Genomic DNA, 25,424 nt, shown 5'->3' with positions numbered 1-25,424 from the left:
AAATAATATGGAAAGAATGCAAGTATTGATACTAATTAGGTAAAGTATTTGCAAACGGTTAAAGCAGATCTAACTGAAGATGCAACTGAGAATGAAAAGGTGTGTATGTGGGAATACGGTTATATAAGGAATGTCTACTTTTCCACTTAGTTTTGCTATGAACCTAAAACTGCTCTTTAAAAGAAAGTTAAAAAAAAAACCTAAAATGTGGACAGTGGTTTGACTTAATAGATTGACAAGGTATGTCTCTTAACCATGAATCTAATAATACTAAGTTTGATATGACCCCCCCAAATATATTTGCTGTGAGAGAATATTAATCTGTGTATGAACAGTTATATGCATTACCATACCAGTAAATTTCCCAAAACATCATTTAAATATAGTTACATTCTCAAAGGGTCACTCTGAGAAGATAATGTCACTTTCCCAGTTGATTTTAAACAGGTTTGTTCTCATTCTATCTTATTTGAATGCTACAGTAGGCATCGACTATGAGATGCTCCAAGGAAGACAACTGGGAATCTTAAGTATACATTTTACTACAGGCCTTGCTTTCTCCAATAGGAGGAACTGAAGAAGCAGGCATGGGACTTCCCTGGTGGTTCAGTGGTTAAGATTCTGCACTTACAACGCAGGATGTGTGAGTTTGATCCCTCTTGGGGGAACTTAAGATACCACGTGCCACACTGCCAAGAACACAAAAAGAGCTGCCGTTCTGTGCCATCTCTTAAGGGGTGCTGGTAGTGCCATCATACTGAAATGGAGAAAGATCCTGACAACAGCCATCTCTTGTCACATTACACACTTTCATTACTAACTTATGACTTCCCTGCTGTGGACATAGAGCCATTAGAAAACTAGGAAGGTTCAAGATTAAGAGCAATTTCAGATATTAATCTGAAGTAATGTAAGAAAAAAACAGGGCAAGCATGAAAACTGGAAAGCCAAGATATTGGTAATATACTGCATTTGTGAGTTTATTAAGTCTTAAAAGAGTACTATGTTAACAGGGTTTCCCAGGTGGTGAAGTGGTAAAGAATCCACTTGCCAATGCAGGAGATCAAAGAGATGTGGGTTTGATCCCTGGGTCAGGAAGATCCCCTGGAGTAGAAAATGGCAACCCACTCCAGTATTCTTGCTTGAGAGACCCTATGGAGAGAGTAGCCTGCTGAGCTAATAGTCCTTGAGGTTGCAGAATCAGACATGACTGAGCATACATAGAAGCAACAGATCAGAGACATTGCTAAGGAATTCATTGGCTGAATCACTGACGGAAGCATCCCATGACTAGGGGGTCTGGATCTAGGTACCTGGAGAATAGTAGATGCTAAAGAGAAAACTAGCACACACACACACACACATATATATACAGGATAACTTTTAAAGTTTAAGAAAAACCTTCAGTCAAGATTTAGGAAAATCCACAGAGGGTTTTCTAGGGGAAATGGGGTCAACATAAGGCCTAATTGTATAACAGTAATTACCACTGGTGTGGGAGTTAATGAACTATATGCCTCTTACGTGTTTTCACATCTGTTGTAAAGTGTTGATATGTATCTGAATTTACACTGCCTACAACTCATGAAATGGATGCCCGTGTGCCAAGAACTTAACAGCAAGGAATGAAAAACTCAAGTGGTAGATTTATACGCAAATATGTCAGTAATTTTTTTTTGTTTAAATTTTGAGAAATCTTTATTTGCTTTACACAGCAGTAAAATTTGTATATTATACACTGCCTTTGTGTGGGTTCAGTCACTAAGTCATGTCTGGTGTTTTTGCAACCCCCTTGACTAGCCCACCAGGCTCGTCCATCCATGTAATTTTCCAGGCAAGAATACTGGAGAGGGTTACCATTTCCTACTCCATGTCATGTTTTCTAGTTGGCTTTCCTGGTGGCTCAGATGGCAAAGCGGAGAAGGCAATGGCACCCCACTCCAGTACTTTTGCCTAGAAAATCCCATGGACAGAGGAGCCTGGTAGGCTGCAGTCCATGGGGTCGCTAGTCGGACACGACTGAGCGACTTCACTTTCACTTTTCACTTTCATGCATTGGAGAAGGAAATGGCAACCCACTCCAGTGTTCTTGCCTGGAGAACCCCAGGGATGGGAAGCCTGGTTGGCTGCCGTCTATGGGGTCGCACAGAGTCGGGCACTACTGAAGCGACGCAGCAGCAGCAGATGGCAAAGAATCTGCCTGCAATGCAGGAGACCAGGGTTTGATCCCTGGGTTGGGAAGATTCCCCTGCAGACAGGAATGGCTACCCACTCTAGTATTTTTGGAGAATTCCACGGACAGACGCAGGCTACAGTCCACGGGTTACAAAGAGTCAGACACGATTGAAAGACTGAGCACTTTCTAACTGAACTAATATTCCTATGAAAAGACAAAGATTGGCAGCCTGGACTTTTTTTTTTTCAAAACCACCATAGGAAATTTTCTGGTGGTCCAGTGGCTCAGCCTCCATGTTTCCACTGGAGGGAGCATATGTTCAATCCCTGGTCAGGGAGTTAAGATATTACAGGCTGCACAGCCAAAAAAGCCAATCATATACTATGTATAAGAGACATACCTTAAATATGAGGTTATGAGCAGGCTGACAGCAATAAGCATGGTAAAATGTACCACGTGAATACCACCCCCCCCAAAAAAATCCTGATGTAGCTATTTTACTATTTTAAAAATATTCATTTGGTTGTGTCAGGTCTTGGTTGTGGCATGCAGGATCTCCCGCTGCAGTATGTGAGCTTAGTAACTGCTGCACCGGGGCTTATTTGCCCTGCAGCATATGTGATCTTAGTTCCCCAAAGATGGAACCCAAGTCCCCTGAACTGTAAGGTGGACTCTTAACCCCTGGATCACCAGGAAGCCCCTGTAGCTATTTTAATTTCAAAGTAGACGTAAAGCCAGGAGCATTACCAAAGGCTCTTCATTTTACCCTTTCATAATGATACGAGGTTTAACTCACCAGGAAAACAATTCTGTATTAGACAACTAGTAACAGCTTCAAGATATATGAAGCAAAAACTGCCAGGATTATTAAAAGGAGGAGAAATAGGCAAATCTACATTCATACAGGTAGAGGTATTTTTCTAACTGATAGAACCAACAAGCAGGAAAAAAAGAATAGGGGTACAGGATATTTGAACAAAAATAATCATTTAATTGACACATATTAAAACAATGCCTCCACACTGCATAAAATTAAGTTCTCATGAAACATTTACAAAAATTGACCACTGCTTATCCATAAAAAATAACCCTCATCAAATGTTAAAGAATAAAAAATACACAATATATTTTTAATCACAGTAAAATAATTTTAGAGATCACTAACAAAAAAGATAACCCCAAAACCCTCTATGTTTAGAAGTAAAATATATGTGAAATAAATTATAATGAAAATTAAAAAATATTTCAAATCAAGTAACAGTGAAGGAATACCATATCCCAATGTGTGGAATGCTGTGAAAGCTGAGTTTAGAAGAAACTTACAGCATTAAGTATATACATTAGAAAAGATAAAAGTCAGCAGGCCTTACCTGAATGGTGGTAAACTGGAAAGAGGCAGCAAATTAAGCCCAAAGTCAAGATGGCTCAGTGGTAAAGAATCCGCCTGCCAATGCAGGAGATGTGGGTTCAGTTTCTGGGTTAGGAAGATCCCCCGGAGAAGGAAATGACAACCCACTCCAGTATTCTTGCCTGGGAAATCCCATGGACAGAGGAGCCTCGGGGGCTATAGACCATGGGGTCACAAAGAGTCTCAGCGACTAAGCAACAACCTGTACTCTTAACATTTATAACATTCTGGAGAAATCCAATAAACAGCAGTATTCACTTCAAAACTTCAGATAACAGACTATAAAATAAGCCTGATATATTTATCCAAACAGTACATGTAAAACCCCTGTTTAGGAACCTCCATGGTTCCTTAAGGTTTAAACTGCCATTATAGGTTGAATCCTCTAATTCAGTTATGAGTGGGAAGCATCATGTACAGTTACACCACAGCTATTAAAAAAGATAAAAAGACACTGAAGGTCTAGACTAAATCCAGCAGTTAAAGTAACTGTGAAATTACGTAAAAAGCCACTGAAATTTAATAAAACAGCACTAACAAGCAGATTTAATCAGGAGATACCTGATCTGACAACAACAAATCAATGTGTGCTTTTAGAAAGGAATTATTATAAACAGTTTCTCCATGGAAATATAAAACTGAATTTTTGGAATCTTTATACTTACTTCTGCATGAAATTTATGTAATTCTCTAAACACACTTAAATTATCCAAACATGGCAGTTAATTGTACTACTTTTGATTTTGTTGTTAAGATTATGTTTAAGTGTAATAATAAGTCTTAATAGTATTATATGTTCCCTCAGTGGTTATTTTTTATGTGTTCAATTCCCCTCCTCTTTAAAAATGGGTTAACTTAATAATAAATAACAGCAACTGACTTATGAGCTGAAAATAGTGACAAGCTTAACTTCAAAGCTTATGCTTTAAACAAGATTCAACATCTTTTATTTACATATTTATGACATACATTAATGGTCTTACCCAATTAACTAAATCTAATAACAGTGGTGACAATGGAACATAAAGACAATTCCAAATTTTAGATTGAAATACATTTTCACTAACTGAAACATACGATTAAACAAGCAGCCATTATAAAGCTGTAGACTGTTATGTCAATCCACTTAAAATTGAAAGTCAGCCACACAGCTACCGAAACAATGGGAAATGTGCAAATGCAAGTATTACATATGCAGGTATAGCACATGCATGGCATCACATTTATTTTTCTTTTAAGCCACTTAAAGTAAACCGGAATAAGCATTTTAATAATATATATACATCAAGGCACATTCTTTTCTTGTGCTTTAGGAATGATTTACATGTGATTTGCTTATATCTTAATTTTACACCTTATATTAGCTTATTCTAATACTTAGAAGTTTAATTTTAACAATTATAACTTGAGTGGTAGTATCCCAGGAGAGAAATGTGATATCTCCCCATGGTTATTTTGAAAAATGAGAAAATTAGATAGCTTACAGAGGTGGGAATTTAAAAATCAAACACACAAATTAATTTTTCAGGCAACTTTTAAAAAGAATTTACTTTTAACAATTTGGTGGGCCATAATCAATTCCTTTAAGTAGTATACTATAATGAGGGTTGAACTGAAGAATTTTCAATATTCTGAAATTACGTGACAATCATATGGTATCCACAGGACTGCTGTAGATACCTATATTGCTATCCTATTTCTAAACTGCAGTTTTTTTAACAAAATTGAACAATTAAACATGATACAAAAGCTGCAAACAACCAAACCTAGTTTTAACCTTTTCCCCCACCCCCATTTATTTTCTTGTTATCAAGGAGAAATTTCCCATCAACAGAGATTATTAACAGTGTTCTTTGCTCATGGTCATTTACTTGCCTTGAAGGTTAGCATAGTAAGGCTTAATAGGCATTGCATGCATTTGAATTGCATTTGAAAAATTAGCTATTCATTTAAGGGTTCCCCATACAGATTAAGTACACTGTGCAAACTTGATTACAACATGTAACTCATTAAGTGCTTTACAACAGAATAAAGAATCCCTGACTTTATAAAGGGATAAAATAAATAGTAAGTCAAGAATCACAGATGTGAAGCATTTAAAAAAATGTAACATACCTATGCATCCTACTAAAATGTTTTATATTAGAATTTTTAACCCATAAACAGGGCAAATGAAATCACAGAACCTCTATATTTTGAGAATAAACAAGAAAGCCAATTAGTACAGCCTTTTAAATTAAAAGTATATATAATCAAGTCAAAATGCAAATAAAACTGTACGGTTTTTAATTTAGTACAGTTCTTTTTAAACATTAATTCGTAAGAAGTATACCATGATAATCCACTGCCACCAAATAGATTTGTTTTCAATTTGTTTACAGTAAATGGACTTTTCTACAGAACCATTAGCTAGACAAATCGTTGTATGTTAAAACACCACCAAATAGCCCAGAGCCTGTACATACAAACTCCAGGCAGATAGTCATACAGTATTGTAAACAAATGTTCTGTGAGTTCAATATACATGAGATGTCGCTTCTTTTTATCTCTATTACTACATTCATTCTGTTTCTGAAATATGTGCCACCTCTACTTCAACAGTTTGAATAGCTTCTGCGACTTCAGAGAGCTTCTGTCCTTGCTGCTGTGCCAACACATAATTAACCACTTGCATAATACTTTGGTCAGAGAGTGTAGATACTGACGGACATTCTTCAGTCGCTGCAACAGCTTCAAGAGCTTCCATAGTTTCTCCCGTCACTACCACAGTTTCAAGTTCTTGAGGACCATTGTTTTCTTGTTCCTGCATATCTGCTGTTAAGATGCTAACAGCATGCTCCACTTGAGTTCCCTGGTTATGAAACTGAAGGGTATCTTTTTCCAGCATGATCTTGCAAGGCACATAATCTCTGTGGAATTTAGTCATATGTTTACGGAGTGTTCTAGCATCTATGTAGGCTTCACTACACACAGGACAGACATAAGGCCGTTCACCTGTATGTGTTCTGACGTGGCGTTTCAGAGATCGGGCATCAGCCCAAGCAACTCCACATGTTAAGCACTCAAATGGCTTAACTCCTAGTAAAAGGAAAAAAAAAAAAAGGAAAAGAGAGGTGGGTGTGTGTGTGTGTGTGTGGCGAGGTCCAAGTACCAAAATTTATTACAGCTGCCTGATAAATAATGCTTTAAAGTACAGTAGCCCATAAACGTTACTATCTTGACTATGGCCATCTTTTAGTTAGGGCCAAATGGTTTCCCTTAGAATAAAGCAGATTCTGGATATAACCTCTCTAAAGATGTTCCTATGGATAGAAGTTACTCTGAGACAATTTTGAGTTTCTGTGAAAGTCCCTTTACACCTTCCCAGCAATCCTATAATCCTAGGATAAAAAAACAGAAGCTCAAGTAATCCATTCCAGAATAAAAATATTAATACAGAATATTAAGCTCACTAAGAAAGGAATCTACCTATCTACACAACAATTAGGTAGTCAGATTCACAATCACTGCTATTATCTGAATACACCTTCCATAATATGGGATTAATCTCTCATTAAGGAAGATAAGATAACAGACAAGAGGAATGGAAAATGAAGAACCACTCCTGGACTGGTCTGTATTCTATTTAAAGGTCTATCTATTAACCTCCATGAAGTGTAGTTACCTCCATGGTTGTTCATGTGTCTTCTATACTCTCTCAGCTGAGTGAATTTTCTTCCACATTGTTCACACACCCGTTCCAGGTTTTGCTTTGCTCGTCCTTTTTTTCCATGGGTAGCTTTCTTTACATGCCTTCTGAACAATGCTTTTTCGTAAAATTCTTTGCCACATATATTACATCTAAAATAGACGAAAAACTCAAATTACCTTTTCCTAAACACCAAAACCATACTAATGGACTAACAATTAATCCAAGTACATACATATCTCAATTAAGCTCAGATTCGCCCCAGATTTACCCACCTGTACGGCTCAGTGACAGAATGAGATTTCACATGGGAATACCAGTCTTTCTTCCAACTATAGCACTTATCACAAAATTGGCACTGGAATGGCTTCACACCAAGATGTTTGTTCATGTGCTGGCGAAGGTCTCTAGCTTCAAAGAAACTTTTCTCACATCTGCAATAACAAAGTCCATTCACCCAAATGGATCATCTTATTCTTTTAAAAGAAGTTTCCAAGAACTCAGTATATTCCTGGGTTTCTAGAACTCTACAAGATGATCCCAATTTAAAACAAAACAAAACAAAACCTTAGTATTGCAATCTTGCATCAAGGCTGGAGTGTGTTAAGTTCCTTCAGTTCCAGAGTACTAGAAACATTTTAGAAAGAATCCTGCAAAGCTCCCAAAGGTTATCATAAAGGTGATTATCTTCTATCTTCTCCTCAACTCCTTGGGATGTGCCCTTTTTACATCCCTTTTCACCCTCTCCCATTCTGTCCATCTGCTGGGGGTAGGATTTACTCCTGCCCATAAGGATGGAGCAACTGACTTAGGTGTAGGTCAATCAGAGCACAGCATTCTCTCAGCCACTGTGATTGATCCACACAAGACCAAATGCCTTAGCCAGATTCAATAGGAGTGACCTCAGGGCTTTTACAGGAACATGAGAAATGCAGCTTGACAATTTGGGAGTTGAGGGGATGTGAGGCTGAAACCATTGCCACTGTCTTATCCACATTGAGTCTCACAGACATCAAGTGCTAATGAATCTGAAATCAATTTACATTAAACCATTCAGACTCCTAGTTCATTCAAGCCAGTTTAAACTGGGTTTTCTTACATTTGCAGCTATAAAGGTATGCATAATAAACTACTTTTCTTTTAAAATAAGACTGAGTAAGGGGACTCCCTGCGGTCCAGTGTTAAGACCTCCTCTTCAAATGCAGGGGGTTGTGGGTTTGATTCCTGGTCAGGGAGCTAAGATCCCACATGCCTCATGGCCAAAAAACCAAAATATAAAACAGAAGCAATACTGAAACAAATTCAAAAAAGGCTTTAAAAATGGTACACATCAAAAAATCTGTAAAAAATAAAAATAAGACTGATCAGAGTGACATCAGCAAATATGGGCAGAGTTGGTAACTCCAAAAGCCCAACCTTCCACAAAATCAGTAGACAAAGTGGCAAAAACAGTCAGAATCAATTTTACTAGTGCTCTGGAAACTGATTAAAAGTTTACAGCAACCAGGTAATTATTTAATTAAGAAAAAAATTGTTGAATCCTGGTAAAAGAGCTTTGTGGCATTTCAACTCACCCTGACCCCATCCCCTGGCTCCTCAGCTCAGTAGACAGAATTCATTCTCTCTATGGGTTCACAGTATTAGAGGGACTTAAACCGAACTGTAGTTGTTTTGAACTACCTGGTACCTCTCAAAGTGCTTGCTTTTATGTAGCCAAATTCCCCCAGGGCTGAGGACTTGGGAGTGGTGGGAAGAGTAGACAGGAGGGATTGGTTGGAAACATTTAAAGGTAAAGGTATTAGCCACAGCTGCTGGGGCAAGGAATGGCAGTTGGGAGGAAAGGCTGGAGAATGAGATACTTCAGGAAATAAGACCTTTGAAAAACTCTCACATATTCCCAGGCAAATTATTTGCCCAGGGCTGGCACATGCTCGGAAAAGAGCTGAAAATGCTCCATGCTCTCACTGATAGCTGACTCTGCACAAACAGAAAGAGAAGACCATGGCAGGATTGTAAACTGCCTGGCTGAGTGTTAAAGGCATTCTGGAATCAGTGGTGATGCCTGCACAACACTGAATGTACCGAGAGCCACTGAACTGAACACTTTAACATGATAAATGCTATGTTATATGAACTTTATAAAAGGGATCTCAGGAGGTTCTGGGAAAAGAGGGAGAGGAAAGGAGTCTGAAGAAAAAGAGAAATGAGCAACAAGTCCAGTACTTCAGAAGAATTGCCTATTAAGAATCTCTGCCTGGCACCAAGGGACCGTTCATTCCTATAGTCCCTACCCCTAGGCCGCACATTTGAAGAATTTCTTTAAAGCATTTAAAATGAATGATTCATATGGTATGAGATTTATAATGCAAATAAAACTGCTAAATAAATAGGAACACCTAGACAAAGGCAAACTGATAAAAATCAAGAGTAAACAAATAGTATTTTTTTTTAAAGTAAAATAATAGTTTACTATTAGATTCAACTATTTTCTTTTTTCAGTTTTACTGAGGTGTAACTGACAAAACTGTAAGGTATTTAATGTGTAAAACATGATGATTCAATATGTATGTATACACACACACATGCACATTGTGAAAGGATTCCTATCGTTAATTAACACATCCATCACCTCAGATATGTATGTGTGTATGTTTATATAATTACATATGAATATTCAAGTTCCACTTCCTTAGCAGAGTTCAGTTACAGTTGAACTTTGAAAGAGACACATTATCAAGTGATACTGTATCAAACTATATCTAATCAACTTCAGCCACCTCAAATATTTTCCTTTGAAACAACTTTCAAATGAACTAAGAACATAAATTAATTGAATGGTTCACATACTAAATACTTACTGAGTACAATGATAGCCTCGAACCTCAGGCTTTGGTTGGTGTTTCTTTAGGTGCTTGCTAAGCCCAGAGCCTCTATGAAAAGACTTTCCACAAACTGAGCAAAGGTACTTGGACTCTCCTATAAGAATTAAAAAGCATGTCACAAATCCAGTGATCGGGTGCTCTTCTAACAATGCTTTATGTCATACTTCAGAAGCTACTTTATCAAGTGAACACAGAAGCTATGACTTTTGGCACCCACCTTCTAAGAATAACAAACTATGTCAAATATCCTATTTCCTCTCAGTATAGTACTACTGAGGCCACTACTGCCCAAAGAATTTGGGAGGTTTGCATGGTCATCTGGATTATAACAGTGTAGAGTTGTATACAAGTTCTACAGCAGATTATCTACTCTTTATCAGCCACTTCTACGTAACTGCTTTAAACATGTGAAAATTAGTATATGTGGACTAAAAATTCTAATAAAATTATAAACCACATACTTGTTGACAGCTACATCTGCTTATTGCTTAACTTTTTTAAAAATTAATTTCTTTTAATTGGAAGATAATTACTTTATAATATTGTGGTGGATTTAGCCATACATTGACATGAAGCAGACATGTGCACTAATTAAAAAAAAGTTTAAAAAACTTTTATACAAATAAGATAGCTCTAAAACTAGATGTAAGAACAATTTTTAAGCTTTACTCTCATTAATTAAAAAAACTGCACATATACAGTCTTATAGCATAATCAATACACTAGGTAAGCTAACAGTATATAACATGTAACTATGTCAATGTAAATTTCTCATTACCTGTGTGAATACTCATATGTTCTTGAAGACTCCTTTTGGTAACAAATGACTTCACACATAGTTCACACTGGAACTGCTTCTGTGATTGATGGAGACTCTGGTGTAATTTTAGACCGTGTTTGTAGATGAAAGTCTTTCCACAGACCTAAAGCAGCATGGGTATTTAAACAAGTAAAACAGAAAAAGAGCTAAGGGCTGTTTCTGAAGAATGAAGATAGAGAAGCTAGTATGCTATTTTAAATTAAAACCTTAAATTATAAACAAAATGACAACGTTTAAGTTGAAACAAGGGCCTAAGATTTTAAGCTCGTTGACTATCTCCTCATTCCGTACATAACAAATATTTCTATTTTTCTTACAACCATGTAATCTGTGGAAGAACTTAAAACAGTACCAAAAAACCCTCACACTGTCTTTTCTGAAACTGGTAAACAATATACATTAAAAGAGACATGGAAGCTTAGTCAAGAACAATATACTCATTCACATCTATACCAACTAAAACAGTGCTTCTCAAACTCTCTGATGAGGTACCAGTTTTTTTTCCTTTCCTCAATCTATTAGGGATTTTTGTTAAACACAATAAAGATGTCAAACAGCGTCAAATTGCCATTACAGTTTCTACATGCTTACTCTCCATTTTTTTTACTTATCTTCCATGGCCCACGCATCTTGAGTAGGGCTACAGTTGAAGACCAGAGGTCCAATTAACACTTAATTTTTAAATACATGAATACAATGATGCTTAGGACTTGGCTTCAAAATAACTGAAGGGAAGGGGTAGGAAGGGAGTGAGTGACAGTACATATAAAACACAACTAAGCATAGACAACCAACAAGGACCTACTACACAGCACAGGGAACTACACTCAGTATCTTCTAATAACCTATAATAGAAAAGAATCTAAAAAAGAATGAATAAATAGCTAAATAACTTTGCTGTATATCTAAAACACAAAATTATAAATCAACTGTATTTCAGTAAAATTTTTTTAATTTAAAAAACTCACAAATGACCATGTGTTGATAACTACTAAAGCTGGATAAAGGGTACATAAGGGTTTATTCTATTCTTTGACATTCTTTTTTCACATAATACAATGCTTAAAAAAACAAGAGAGAAAAACATTAAAAATGTTACTGGTTCCAAAACTATCAATAAAAATAGTGGGTCATCCTTATATGCAAAGCTACAGGTGCTGCTAGAAATTTTTCACTGTTTCAAATAGCCCAAATCTGGCTTATCACAGGATTCTGAACCAGCAATCAGATTTTGACATTTAGTCTCCAGCTCTGGAGAAGGACACAGACTTTAGGCAGAATTTCTGCTAAGATTTAAGTCACAGGTTCCTTACCAAGCCAGGCTGGCCCTGCCGAACATGAAGGTATGATTTAGAAGCTGGTTATTCTCACCAGTACCACTCTGAATTCCATCAAGTCTCCTGAACACTCTAAACATTTATTTCAAACTACAACTTCAGACAACAAATTAAAGAGCAAAAATGGGAATCATCCTTGACCTAGGCAACAAACTGAAAAAGTTATGGACTTTATGGGATATTTTACTAAAGTGATGTGGCTCCAGATTCAACCAGTCTTACTGTCAGTTATATTCCAGTCTTCTTTAAATAATAAAATAAATATAATGACTTTACCTGGCATGCATGTGGTTTTACACCTGTGTGCTTTAACATATGTATTCGAAGAGAATATAATTTAGGCAATGTCCTTCCACATATGGAACATATAAATTCTCGTTTGGTTCTGCCCTTCTCAGACGATGACCCTGATGCCTCATTCGATGCGGAACTGGAAGAGGACGAAGTAGGTGCATCTTTCCTGGTATGTCGAATAAGGTGGGCTCGCAAGGAGGCACTGTACTGAAACTGTTTCTTACACAACTAAAAGAAAAAGTAAGTTCTGCCTCAATGTATTTTCATTACAAATATTAAGTGAAACGCAACTCATATTTCAACTTGCCATTTGTCTGTTACAATTACATAAACACATACACTCTATAAAAGACACAGTGTACCAGGTACCAGATTATACAGATAAAAGGGACAGACCCAGTCTCTACTCTGCAGGGGTTTATAATCTAACCACAGAAAAAGGATTTACATGTAAACAGGTGAAATATTTAAGAAGGGGGAGTAATCAGAGTAAAGAAAAGCCTCAGCACTGAGGCTGGGCCTTGAAGGAATAGTAAGACAGACAAAAGGAAGCACACTATCATTACACGAATACTAACAGTTGTTAGGTGGAGCAACACAGGGGCTTGAAAAAGTGGGAGGATAAAACTGTGATAGTCCTTGGGACTTGTTTGCTTTTAATTTTTACATTGTGTTTGTTTTTTATGTTTCATTTATTTGGCTGAGCTGTCTTAGCTGTGACAGACAGGATTTTCGGTCTTTGCTGCGGCATGTGAGATCTAGTTCCCCCACCAGGGGTTGCACCCGGCCCCGTGCACTGGGCGTGCGGAGTCTTCGCCACTGGACAGCAAGGAAGGTCCAGTCCTTGAGCTTTATCCTGTACTTGCTAAGTACTGCTGAAAGCCTCTGCTCTTTATTTTAAAATCAAAGTTATACACAGTCATGATCCATAAGACTTTTTTTAAAATAAATAAAACTGGCCTGTTGGTCCACTACTTCTACTTTTTTGACACTTTCTTAATGATCATCTCTGCAATTCTGAGTAATATGAATAATAGGAGGTGAGTATCTCCACCTTTCACTCTCTACACACACAGTTCCTTTCATTACCATACTTGCTCAAGACAGCTTTATCATCATTTTGGTGAGATCAATTTCAGTGCTTACATTATTTGATGACGTACATGTTATTACAGCTGGACAATATAGTACAGTATGATTTTCTTCCCTTTCCTTTTGCTTTCCCTTTTACTTCTCTTCGTATTTAGTGCTAATTTGTTGTCAAACATTCCCTCAATTGTTGGCTGACAGAAGGTTTAAACACATCACCTTGTGGGATATCTCCGTCAAAGCACTATGCTGTGTTCCAAACTGGGGCAACTGTTTCACAGATTGGACCCCATGTTTTCCATTTCCCATGTTTTGATCATTTTGGTGGAATACCTCTACCAACAGCTTCCCGAGAAAAGGAATTTAGGGGGTAAAACTCTGCAGACCTTGCAAGTCTTGAAACTGTTCTTACTGTACCATCGCAAATATAGTCTGACTATTGACTTCAAGTTAGAAATCATTTCCTTTTATAATATTAAAAATATTGTGCCTTTATCTTCTAGCTTCCACTGTTGCTGCTGAAATGTCTGAAACTATTCTAACCCTTTTCCTTTCTCTCTTCCAATTTGTAAGATTGTCTTTGTCTCCTGATTCAGAAATTTCATAATGCATTTGGTAAAGAATTATTTTAAACCATGATTCTGAACATATGACATGCCCTTTTAACAAGGAAACGTCTATGTTCAAGTTCTAAAATGTTTTTTTCATTGCATTAATGATTTCTTTCTCTTCATGCTGTTTAGAATTACTTGGACATTAGAATACAACTAGACCAATCCTCAGTTTCTTTCACTCCCATTCTTACCTTGTGTTTTCTTTATTTTCTGAGTGATTTAGTCAATTATGTTTCCTAACTTTTCAGAGACTTTTTTATATGTTATACATTTTATTCCTAAAAAACTATTGTTTTCTTAAAGTTTCCTTTTAAAAACATAGTACATGATTATTGTTTCACTGACATAATCTTTTCCTTTATCTCTAATATAAATCATACTTGTGGTTTGGGTTTTATGTGCATTTTTTTTTTGTTTTTTTTTAGTTTTCTTCTAACTGCATAGTCTTGAATTCCTCAAAGTTGTTTTTCACTTGAAATATTTGTCATGAATCTGTATACCTGATGTTTATTCACATTTCAGAGTAAGATATTTAAAAACTGGCTGGAACTTGTGTGTAAGTAGGGAAGTAAAATGGTCAACCCCTGGCTTTAGTGAGTGGTATCTTTAGGTCTTTTTTTTTACTGGGCTTCAGATTTCTCATCTCTAAGAAATCTTTCTATTTTAAGGTTAAGGGTTTGGCTGTTAACATTCCAGGACTTGAGTAGAGAAAGAGCACTTTCAATATTCAGTATAGAAGCTTCTACTTTCCCTTGTTGGGTATACCACACTGATACATTCACCCTCATTATCCACAGTGTTCTCTAGAGCAGTGGTTTTCTTTTTTAGAGAGTAGAAGATGGATCTTTGACTGAAGGCACGGTGGTAGTGATTCACTTGCTCTTTCTAACCATCAGCCTTACCTCTACTTTCAAGGTCACTAGTACCATTAATTCCTGAGCCTCCTGGTAGTTCTGTAATACAATTTGGATTGATTCTTAGCTTTCCATGCTGAAAGCCTGGGAATGAGCCCTTTCAAATCTAATGAATCAGCGACTCCATCTAGGGACTTCCATGGCAGTCCAGTGGTTAAGACCCCACACTTCCATTGAAGGGAGCATAGGTCTGATCCCTGGTCGGGGAACTAGGATTCCAGTGCTATGTGGTACAGTCAAAAAAAAAAAGACTACATTTATGTATCCGAGGCCAGAATTTAGTTGCTATGGTCTCCTGTTCTTTTTGCCTCTCTATGAACTTTCTAAAAAGATCATTTTACTGTCATCTTTCTACAGTAGAAGCAGAAGTAAGTCACTGAACATTTTTTGACAAGAACATGACATGTATGAATCAGCAGATAACTATGACAGCAATATAAGGGAGAAGGAGAATACAAATGGTAGCATAATAACAAAGCAGTAAACTAGATTCTATTTATAAAGAAGTTAGAGCCATTTATAATTAGCTTTCCAGATACTTACTGGACACTTGTAATCTCTAGCTCTTTCATGTTTCAGTATGTGCTTTATAAGGGCATATCGTCTCTGAAAAAACATTCCACATTCCCCACATTTATGGGATGCTTCTTCTTCTGTATTCTCTTTAGCATCCCTTTTCGGCTGTTTCATCTTTTTTCCTCTTTGAACTAATTTCTGAGCCACCTGATTAAAGAACAGAAAACACAATCCAAATTTAACTATCTCAAATTCACATTACCTTATTAATAACATTGGTATTTAAAACATTAAATTGCTTTCCTGCACCCATTCCCCTCCCCCTCAAAATATTTTTCACCATAAGTTTATCAATAGAATGCTTTCAACTTAAAGCTAAAACTACAAAGGTGAACTCTTTCTTCTTCATACCTGTTGAACTGCTGACTTGGGAATAGCTTTCCGTTTCTGCAGCTTCTTCTCCATTCCTTTGTGTAGTCGGATATATCCCCCTTCATTAACAGAACGCTGCCGAAGTCTGCTTCTATAAGTATCATCATCGGGGCTCTGGTCCATCAGTGCTGTCGGTTCAGCTAGGTTTTCCTCATCTTTCGAGGACGGGTCAAGGTCCTGCCTATGCTCTGAAATGTCTTCAGCACAGATATCCTCAGCTGCTGTATCATTTCCCGTATCAGTGTTTCCTGGAGAGCTACTGATTACATTCTCTTGTGAAGGCTTAGGATGAGTACTAGAAACTGTGCTATCTTCTCTGCTGTTTAAAGTTTCCAGTTCTGTCTGGTTGTTTTTTGTTACTAAATCAACAGACTCCATTTCAGGATGGGAATCAGTTACACAGCCCACAGGTGACGCGGTGGCTTCAGCCTGTGAAGAAACCTGGGGCTCAGGTTGTTGTCCCAGCTCTCCATTCTGCTCTGGCAATTCTCCATTCATCAGTAGTACGATCTCACAATCCCCAAGTTCAGTGGATAAAGTTGTTGTGGTTCCCGTGTTGTTAGCCACGGGAGGTGCTGTACCTCCACTTTGTTCTGGTAAGTCCTGTGTAGATGCAACTGTTTGTACTTCACCCTTCTTATACACAGTTAGCTGCTTCTCTTCCATTAGTTTATGCACACTTTCACAGATTTCTAAAACTTCTGACATAAAAAGATGACGAGCCAAGATGGCTACATCAGCCATGCTACAGAAGTCAAAACTTAGCACAGAAGTATAGGCAAATTCCAGTAAAGGAAGGAAACTAGCCTTACAAAAACCTATGCGAAACAAGGAAGATGAAAGACAAAAAAGTCAAATCACCACTAAAACACCTTGTAAAAACAACTATTGTATCATTATGACAATATAAAATACAATATAAAGGCAAATATAACCATTTATTCTGCAATTAAAACACTCTGGAATTGTTTTGAGCTCTGGCTGCTTATTAAGCCTTGACTAACTCACTTCCATGAGTCGTGTCTCTCAATACCTAAAATAGAAAATAATATCACACTTACTACCTCAAAGAGTTGTTGTAAGGCAGTCATTTTCAAACTGTACTCCTTAGAACCCCGGGGGTTCCTCAAATTTCCCTCAAGAAACAGCTGCTGGAGAATGGAGGGTACAAAAAGAGAGGGAGGCAGGTGAGAAGGCAGGGTCCAACCAACCCGTCCCCTAACCTCACTGCAGTAAACACAGCTGTGCATTTCAAAACAGAAGCTCATATAAAAATTTGATTGTGAACAAAGTATTCTATTACTAAAAATTTTAAAACAAGGTCTATAGCAGAGGGTCAGGAAAGTTTTTCTGTCAAGAATCAGATAATAAATACTGCAGGCAATAAGGCATCTGTTTCAACTACTTAATTCTGCCACTGTAGCTGGAAAGAGAAACCAAGTATTGTAACATGTATGTAAAGGAGTGTGGCTATGTCACAATATAACTTTATGGAGGAAAAAAAGGGAGGACTGCCCTTCGGGCTATGGTTTGCTCATCTTTGGTCTAAGGAATAAGACAAATTACTACACACCAGGCATTAGGTTCCCATTTTATGTGAGAAAATAAGATCAGTTCCATTCTAAGTTCTCAGTACTTCACATTCAAAAACCATTGTTAATATTCCCATGATTCAGAAATTAGAAGATTACATGGTCGTAAGTCCAATTCCATCTCCATAACCAGACCGAATTAACAATTTGTACAGCTTTTTAAGAGTCTCTTTATACAGCCCAATAAATACTCTTCTGTCTCCTTCTTACAACAGGTATTGTATTACACACACTTTACTGTGCCTTGCTTTTCTCATATGTAATAATTTATCTTAAGAGATCTTTTATTAAAAATGACAGAGGGCCAAAGCAAAGTTTAAAGCAAAGCAAAGTTTAAAAACTCATGTTTGCAGTATTTTTCAGTGTTGACTGAAGATACATAAAATCTGGTCCTTTTACATAGGCAAATAAGGGATAAACAAGTAACAAGCATACAAGGAAGCCTTAACCTATGAGATGTACTAGGAGTCCGGTTGAAAGCTGGGGAGACTACACATCAACATGACTAACATCACTAATTCAGTCATTCCTAGGAAAGCTGATAATTAAGTTGCCTGAAGCCATATTAATACTGCTACAAATTATGAAATTAAGTTAATAAGCTTGAGGTAAGAAAGAGTATTTCTTAAAAAAAAAATGCACTTTGGTCTTTTACCTAGTACCTTTTTAATTTCTAAGTTGAAGTCAATCCAGAAGCATGGAAGAATACTGTTAAAATGATCATATTACCAAAAGAAATCTACAGATTAAATGCAATCCCTATTAAATTACTCATGACATTTTTCACAGTAGTAGAACAAATAAACCTACAATTTATAGGGAACCATAGAAGATCCAGAGTTGCCAAAGCAATCCTGAGTAAAAAAAACAAAGCAGGAGGGAGGCTTTAGACAATAAATACAATGCTACAGTAATTAAAATAGTTTGGTACTCACACAGAAACAAACATATGGATCAATGGAACAGAACAGAGAGCCCAAAATAAACCCAAAAACCTAGAGTTGATTAACCTTCAACAAAGGATCCAAGAATATGCAATAGGAAGAAGTCTCTTCAACAAAGGGTGTTGGGCATGTTGGAAAGCTACACTTAAATCAATGAAATCTGAATGCTCCTTCACATGATACACAAAAATAAACTCAAAATAGCTTAAAGACTTAAATATAAGACATGACACCATAAAAATCCTAAAAGAGACCATTGGCAAAACATTTCTTGACATAAATCATACCAACATCTTCTTAGGTCAATCTCTCCAGGCAATAGACATAAAAGCAAAAATAAACAAATGGGACCTAATCAAACTTACAAACTTTGCACAGCAAAGGAAACCACAAACAAAAAGGAAAGGTAATCTATGGAATGGGAGAAAATATTAGCAAACGATGTGACCAACAAGTTTAATCTTCAAAAAACACACAGCTCATACAACTTAACAGCATCAAGAAAACAAACAACCCAATCAAAAAATGGACAGAAGAACTAAATAAGACATTTCTCCAAAGAAGACACATAGATGGCCAGTAGGCAGATGAAAAGACAGTCAACACTGCCACTGTGGAAAACAATATGGAGGGTCCCCCCCAAATTAATAACACAGTTGTCACATGATCCATCAATCTCACTCCTGGGCATATCTCCAGACAAAACTATAATTCAAAAAGATACATGCACCTCTATATTCACAGCAGCATTATTTACAATAGCTAAGACATGGAAACAATCTAACTGTCCACTGACAGACTAATGGATAAAGAAGATGTGGTACACTCAGCCATTAATTGCAGCAACATGGATGGACCTAGCAATTATCATACCAAGTGAAATCAGAGAGATAAAGACAAATACTATATGGTATCACTTATACCTGGAATCTAAAATATGACACAAATGAACTTACCTACAAAACACAAATAGACACACAGAGAACAGACTTGTTGCCAATGGTAAGGGTAGTGGAGGAGGACCAGGGTGGGAGTTTGGGGTTAGCATATGAAAGCTATTATATAATAGGATGGGTAACAGCAAGGTCCTACTATATAGCACAAGAAACTCACTATGCAGTGATAAACCATAAAGGAAAAGAATATTTTAAAAATATATATATAAAACAGAATCACTTTGCTGTACAGCAGAAATTAACACAACATTGTAATCAACCATACTTCAATTTAAAAAATTTGGTTCATAGGTAAGAAGGATTACTGGGCTTTTGTTTACTGAAGTACAGCAGACATACAGTATTACATGTTTCAGGGGTACAACAGTGTCCCACAATTTTTAAAGGTTATACTCCCACTTGTAGTTATTCCTTGTACTGTATATCTTTGGAGTCAAGTATTCTTTAAGAGCAGTGCTGAGCAAACACCATTGATTGCTACTGACTAGACTCTCTGTAAAAATTAACTTACAGAAAAGTAATAGCAAGTGCAAATGAATTGTAAAAGAATAAGAAGTTATTTCTGTCAGGGTTGGAAAGGTAACTCCAAAACTTTATTGGTTTATTTCTCTACAGAGTATTAACCAATTTTTCATCCATCAGCAAATTCATTTTGAGCAAAGTCATTTCTCTGGTTGAAAGACAATATATACAATTCTTGGGAATTCTATACGAAGCAGTTTTAACATCGTACTGGTTTCTGCAATTAATTATATAAGACCTTGGACTATAGTATTTGCATAAGTTAAGTTTTTAACATTTAAAAATTATGTTTTGGCCAAAGGGTAAAGAAAGTTTTCCTGTAAACAGTGAGATAAGCAAATATTTTAGGTTCTGTGGACCACTGGTTTTTCTAGCAACTATTCAATTCCACCTTTGTAAATTCAAAAGCAGCCACAGACAATAAGCAAATGAATAGGTGTGGTTGTCTCAATAAAACTTTATTTACAAAAGTGGTCAGTGGGCCAAGATTTGGCATGCAAGTTGTAGTTTGCCAGCTTCTTTTTCTTTTAAAGCCAGTAAAACTTTAGTTAAAAAAAAAAAATTTTGAAATGAGAGAAAATGCACAAGGAATGAAAGAGAGATCTATAGTCACTGGAAGCATTTATAAAAGGATATAAAAAAATTCTACGCTGGGGCAGAGCTTCCTTGCCTGATAGCTGGCATCTCTTACAAACATCCTACACTAATAAATCTATTTCTTGCCTATCACTTTGCCTCTTGCTAAATTTCTTCTGCACTAAAAAATTGTTTTTTGTGCCAAAATTCCTTGGGAGTCCAGTGGTTGGGACTCTGAGCTTTCACTGTGGAGGGCCTGAGTTTTATCCCTGGTCCCAGAACTAAGATCCTGCAGGCTGCACAGCATGGCCAAAGTAAAAAAAATTGTGCCAATAAATCTGAAAATTTAGATGAGACATATTACAGCAAATACACAACCTTCTATAAATTACTCAAGATGAAACAGAAAATCTATAGAATAATTTCGTAACTATTAAATGTGTCAAAATTAGTAGCTAGAAATCTTGCCCCAAAGTCTACTACAGGCCAGTCAATTTTAGCCATCATTCTACCAAATATTGAAGAGATAAATCTAATTTCATAGTAACTACTTCAGTGAATGTAAAAATTGGAAGGAACACACAATTTGTAAGATTAAGCTGACACGACAAACTGTGAAAAAGAAAAATTACTCCTAAGTACAGATGCAAACAGTCTAACGTTAGTACTCTAAACCAGTTTGTACAAACCATTCTAAGCAGTTTGTACAAAATATGGTATGTTGTGACTAAAGTGGATTTATTTCAGGAATGAAAAACTGGGTTAACATTAGTAAACCCATGTAAAATTTCCCACATTAACAGAATGAAAAAGATGGTCTCAACAGACACAGAAAAAGTACAGTGGTAAGTCCACATTCATTTCAAAGGGAATTTCCTTAATGTTAAAGGGGGTAAAGGATTATCTATTTAAAACATTTACCAAACAATGTATTTCACAGTAAAAAAACAAAAACACCTTTTCTTTAGAATGGGAATAAGTGAACTCTTTATCACTACCTCTATTCAACTGCTATTTTTTTTTTTGAGGTTCTAAATGGCACTGTAAAGTAACAGGAAAAAGTTAAAAATATAAGGACTGGAAGGATAGAAACAAAACCATTACTATTAGCACATAATATATTTGTTTTATATGGAAAATCTCAAAGAATCTACAGGTAGATGTCTGAATGACTAAGGTAATTAAGCAGTACTACTGTATTTAGTAATCAACAATTAATAAAAATAAATCAGAGATTATATAATTTTAAAAAATTATAATAGTATCAAAAAGTATAAACTACCTTAAAATAATCTAACAAAAGATGTGCAAGGGAGTTCTCTGGTGGTCCAGTGGCTGAGACTCCATGCCCTCAATGCAGGGGGCATGGGTTTGATACCATGGGTCAGGAAACTAGACCCCACATGTTCCAACTAAGTGTTCACATGACATAACTAACAGTCCCACAGGCCACAGCTAAGACCCAGAATAGCCAAATAAAGAAATAATTTTTTTTTAATGTGCAAGACTTTTATGGAAAAATATAAAACTTTATTAATTCAATATAATCCCTATCAAAATACATTTTTCTTCCTTTTGTGGAAGTAGATAGCCTGCTTTAAGTTTATGTGAAAGAGCAAAGGGCTATGAATAAGACTCACCAGAATAACACAGGTGAAGATTTCCATTATTATTATAAAGATAAGGTAGACCAAGCAATAATAGGGGGGGAAGAGACAACCAATAGACTACAAAAAAATGCAGAATCAGTACCAAACATGTGAACATTTGTTTTTTAAGAGAATCTGCATGGTGGATGGGTAGGAAGAGGAAGTTTTCACTAAATTCTGAGACAAGTTATCAAAATGGAAAAAAATGAAATCAAATATTTATCTCACACCATTAAAAAAATTCCAAACAGATTAAAAGTTAAATATGAATGAGAAACTATAAGACAATACATGAAAGTACCTTTATGACTGAGTAGGGAAGAAATTTTTGAAAGCATAAACAATGAATTCAACAATATTAAAGTAGGTAACAAGAAAACAGATGTACATTTTATCATTTTTAAATATTTACATATAATTAGTCTATTTAAAAATCAAACAAAGATTTTAATAATGTCTGCTTCACTTGCTATTGCTATTTGCTGAACAAAATATAAAAATAAGCATATGGAATGAAGAATAACCGAGGTATTTTCCTGAAATAATAATAGGATGCTGTGCTACAGTTATCTGGGAAGCAGAGATTTCATTTGCTATAAGCTGCTGAGAAACAAAAGAGCAGCATTCTTCTTTCTGCTTCAGATGCAAGGAAGATAAGGAAAAAATTTCAAAGCTAATATATCAAGACTACACTTGTGATAAGTTTTATTATTCAGATGGCCCAGAATAAGATGTATTTTCTCCTCTGAATCACCAAAGTAAATATCAAATCTAGAATGTAATGCTCCTCTATGCTTCATAAAAGCTCTTGTTCATCACTGTATCCCTAGAGCCTGGCCAGTTCCCTGCACAAAGTGGATACCTGAGAAATCTTTTTTAGTAATTAAACATACAGCTACTATTAAGAAAAAATATATGAATTTAACTCGCCAGAGTAAGATAGAAAAGGTTCAGTGGCGAACTAGGTGAATATTATATACCCGAATAAAGTCACTTTTTTGCTTTAGAAAGGGGAAATGACAGTTCACCCAGTGGCGTCACTTATTTAAGAGTTATAGCAAAGTAACAGTATAAGAAAATGTATAAATAAGGTTACCTATTTTAATGCTTCCTAAATTTTCATTTGTTGACTCCTAAGCCAATATATAAATTCTAGTGAGGCCAAAGGAAAGTCAAATTACTCATTTACAATAATAATGATAATTAAAAAAAAAAAAGACACCTAGAATTCTGAGTATTCTATACTGACGTTATTGTCAAATCTACATGAATGATGATTATTAACCTTAAAAAATGAAAAACAAGACATATAGAAGTGTTTTATATGTCCAAAACATAAGATTCAGTCAGTCAATTTTAAAATAATATATTTATTTAGTGTAATAACTTTGGTGTAGTTACAGATTTCTCTCAAACTGTTTTAACAATGTAAATCACAGAAATTCTACTAGTGCTACCACTCTCTTGCCTAACAGGCAGTGGTAGGAAATGACAGGCTTTTCATATATCTACCTTGGAAACCTTTCTAAAAGGAAGGAGCTTACAGTTAAGCTTAGTCTGATGCTATAAATGGGCTTCTTCCACTTGAGCACAGATCCTAAGTTTGTAAGATACACACACCCTTTTTCCAGTATGTACTTATTAACAAAGAGTATCAGAAAATTCTTACCAAAAAAGAAAAAAAAAGAAAATTCTTACCAGAAAGATCCACCACTGCCTCGTGACTGGAAACAGCTCCTTTCTCAATAAAAAGATCTCGAAAATATTCACTGTTAGCTGACAGAACAGATTTATGAGCTTTATACTCTTCTCCTTCAATTAACAAAGTAACGTCACAGAACTGGTTAGAGAGCCTCTGTTCATTCAGCTGTTTTAAGACAGCCTGACAATGTTTTGGAGAAGAACGTTTCACTACTCCTCTGGTGTCAACCTATCAAAATAAGTTGGAGACCAAGAGTTGCATTATATATCATTTGTATTCTCACCCTTAACAAAATTTAAAACAAGACACATTATTCATTTGTAAAAATTCCACTAATATGAATAGTCCAATATTCTTTATTACCTATGTATTTAAATAAAAAGATAAGTCGTACTCACCATCTTCCGCTCTGTTCACTTTACTTGATCCAATGAAAACCTACATCTCATTTCCTACTGCCTCCTTTTATTGGTCAGAAATTTATCTGATAATGTAAGACATTAATGCAGGCAAAAAACAAAGACCTAGCCAGTTTAAGTTTACCTTGCTGCATGACCCACAGACTGCTTCCAGAAATGTATTCTGTCTACCTGTACCAATATACCAATTAAAAAGACGAGGGGAGGAATAATTTAACAGCAAATCAACAAGTTACATTATGAGGAGAAACAACATGAAAATTTATGATTAAGGAAGAGGCAGTATTAGCGAACATTTAGCACCTGTACCTGGTGGCTCAGATAGTAAAAGAATCTGCCTGCAATGCAGGAGGGAGACCAGCGTTCGAGTCTGGAAGCTCCTCTGGAGAAGGAAATGGCAAGCCATTCCAGTACTCTTGTTTGGAGAATTCCATGGACAGAGGAGTCTGGTGGGCTACAGCCCATGGGGTGGCAAAGAGTCTGACAGAAGTGAGGACTAACACTTCAGCACATTTAACAGTGACGGTACCAACAGGGAAGCAGTTTTAGAGGTTCAAGAAAAAATACTATAAATACTAACACACTAGTTACAGATGTAAAAGCTGAATGGAAAGCTCCACTTACAAACACAAGTTCATGTTTGGATACTGGCTTCTTTTTCACAGGCTTGGATGCTGTAGTTGGAGGCGAAGTAAAGTTGCTCAGGTCATCCTCTGATTCATTACTTTCTTCCCCAGATTCAAGATCTAGTCCCAATTCTTCCAGCATTTCTGAAGCATCCGATATAGGACGCGAGCGATCTAGTTTCTCCTGGCATTTGCTACATTGTTTAATGTAATCTTTGACTTGCTTTAATATACCTACAATGAAATAAAAATTAACTAGTCAAATTCG

The 25,424-nt window shown here is 36.2% G+C and overlaps 1 protein-coding gene across 2 annotated transcripts in view; it reads right to left on the bottom strand.

Annotated features, from left to right (window-relative positions):
* Nucleotides 1–3,146: 3,146 nt before the first annotated feature.
* ZBTB11 (zinc finger and BTB domain containing 11) overlaps nucleotides 3,147–25,424 on the bottom strand; it is a 35,161-nt gene continuing 12,883 nt past the window's right edge. Inside the window, exons 2-11 of one of the 2 annotated variants that reach the window (XM_086409196.1) lie at nucleotides 25,155–25,390; nucleotides 24,108–24,339; nucleotides 16,150–16,988; nucleotides 15,766–15,945; nucleotides 12,588–12,833; nucleotides 10,933–11,077; nucleotides 10,131–10,248; nucleotides 7,548–7,706; nucleotides 7,249–7,424; nucleotides 3,147–3,620 (exon numbers count right to left, since the gene is read on the bottom strand). In XM_086409196.1, coding sequence (XP_086265322.1) covers nucleotides 3,592–3,620; nucleotides 7,249–7,424; nucleotides 7,548–7,706; nucleotides 10,131–10,248; nucleotides 10,933–11,077; nucleotides 12,588–12,833; nucleotides 15,766–15,945; nucleotides 16,150–16,988; nucleotides 24,108–24,339; nucleotides 25,155–25,390 — 2,360 coding nt within the window. In that variant the 3' untranslated portion in view covers nucleotides 3,147–3,591. Of the gene's footprint in view, nucleotides 3,621–4,502; nucleotides 6,663–7,248; nucleotides 7,425–7,547; nucleotides 7,707–10,130; nucleotides 10,249–10,932; nucleotides 11,078–12,587; nucleotides 12,834–15,765; nucleotides 15,946–16,149; nucleotides 16,989–24,107; nucleotides 24,340–25,154; nucleotides 25,391–25,424 lie in introns of those variants that run through there. The other variant, XM_086409188.1, reaches the window with a different exon arrangement.

The sequence above is a fragment of the Bos grunniens genome, chromosome 1 (assembly GCF_055505025.1).
Source record: "Bos grunniens cultivar Pamir isolate PY7600 chromosome 1, Bosgru_T2T1.0, whole genome shotgun sequence".
Lineage (NCBI taxonomy): Eukaryota > Metazoa > Chordata > Mammalia > Artiodactyla > Bovidae > Bos > Bos grunniens.
Note: the sequence above shows the minus strand (reverse complement) of the source record. Positions and strands in the feature narration are given on the sequence as shown.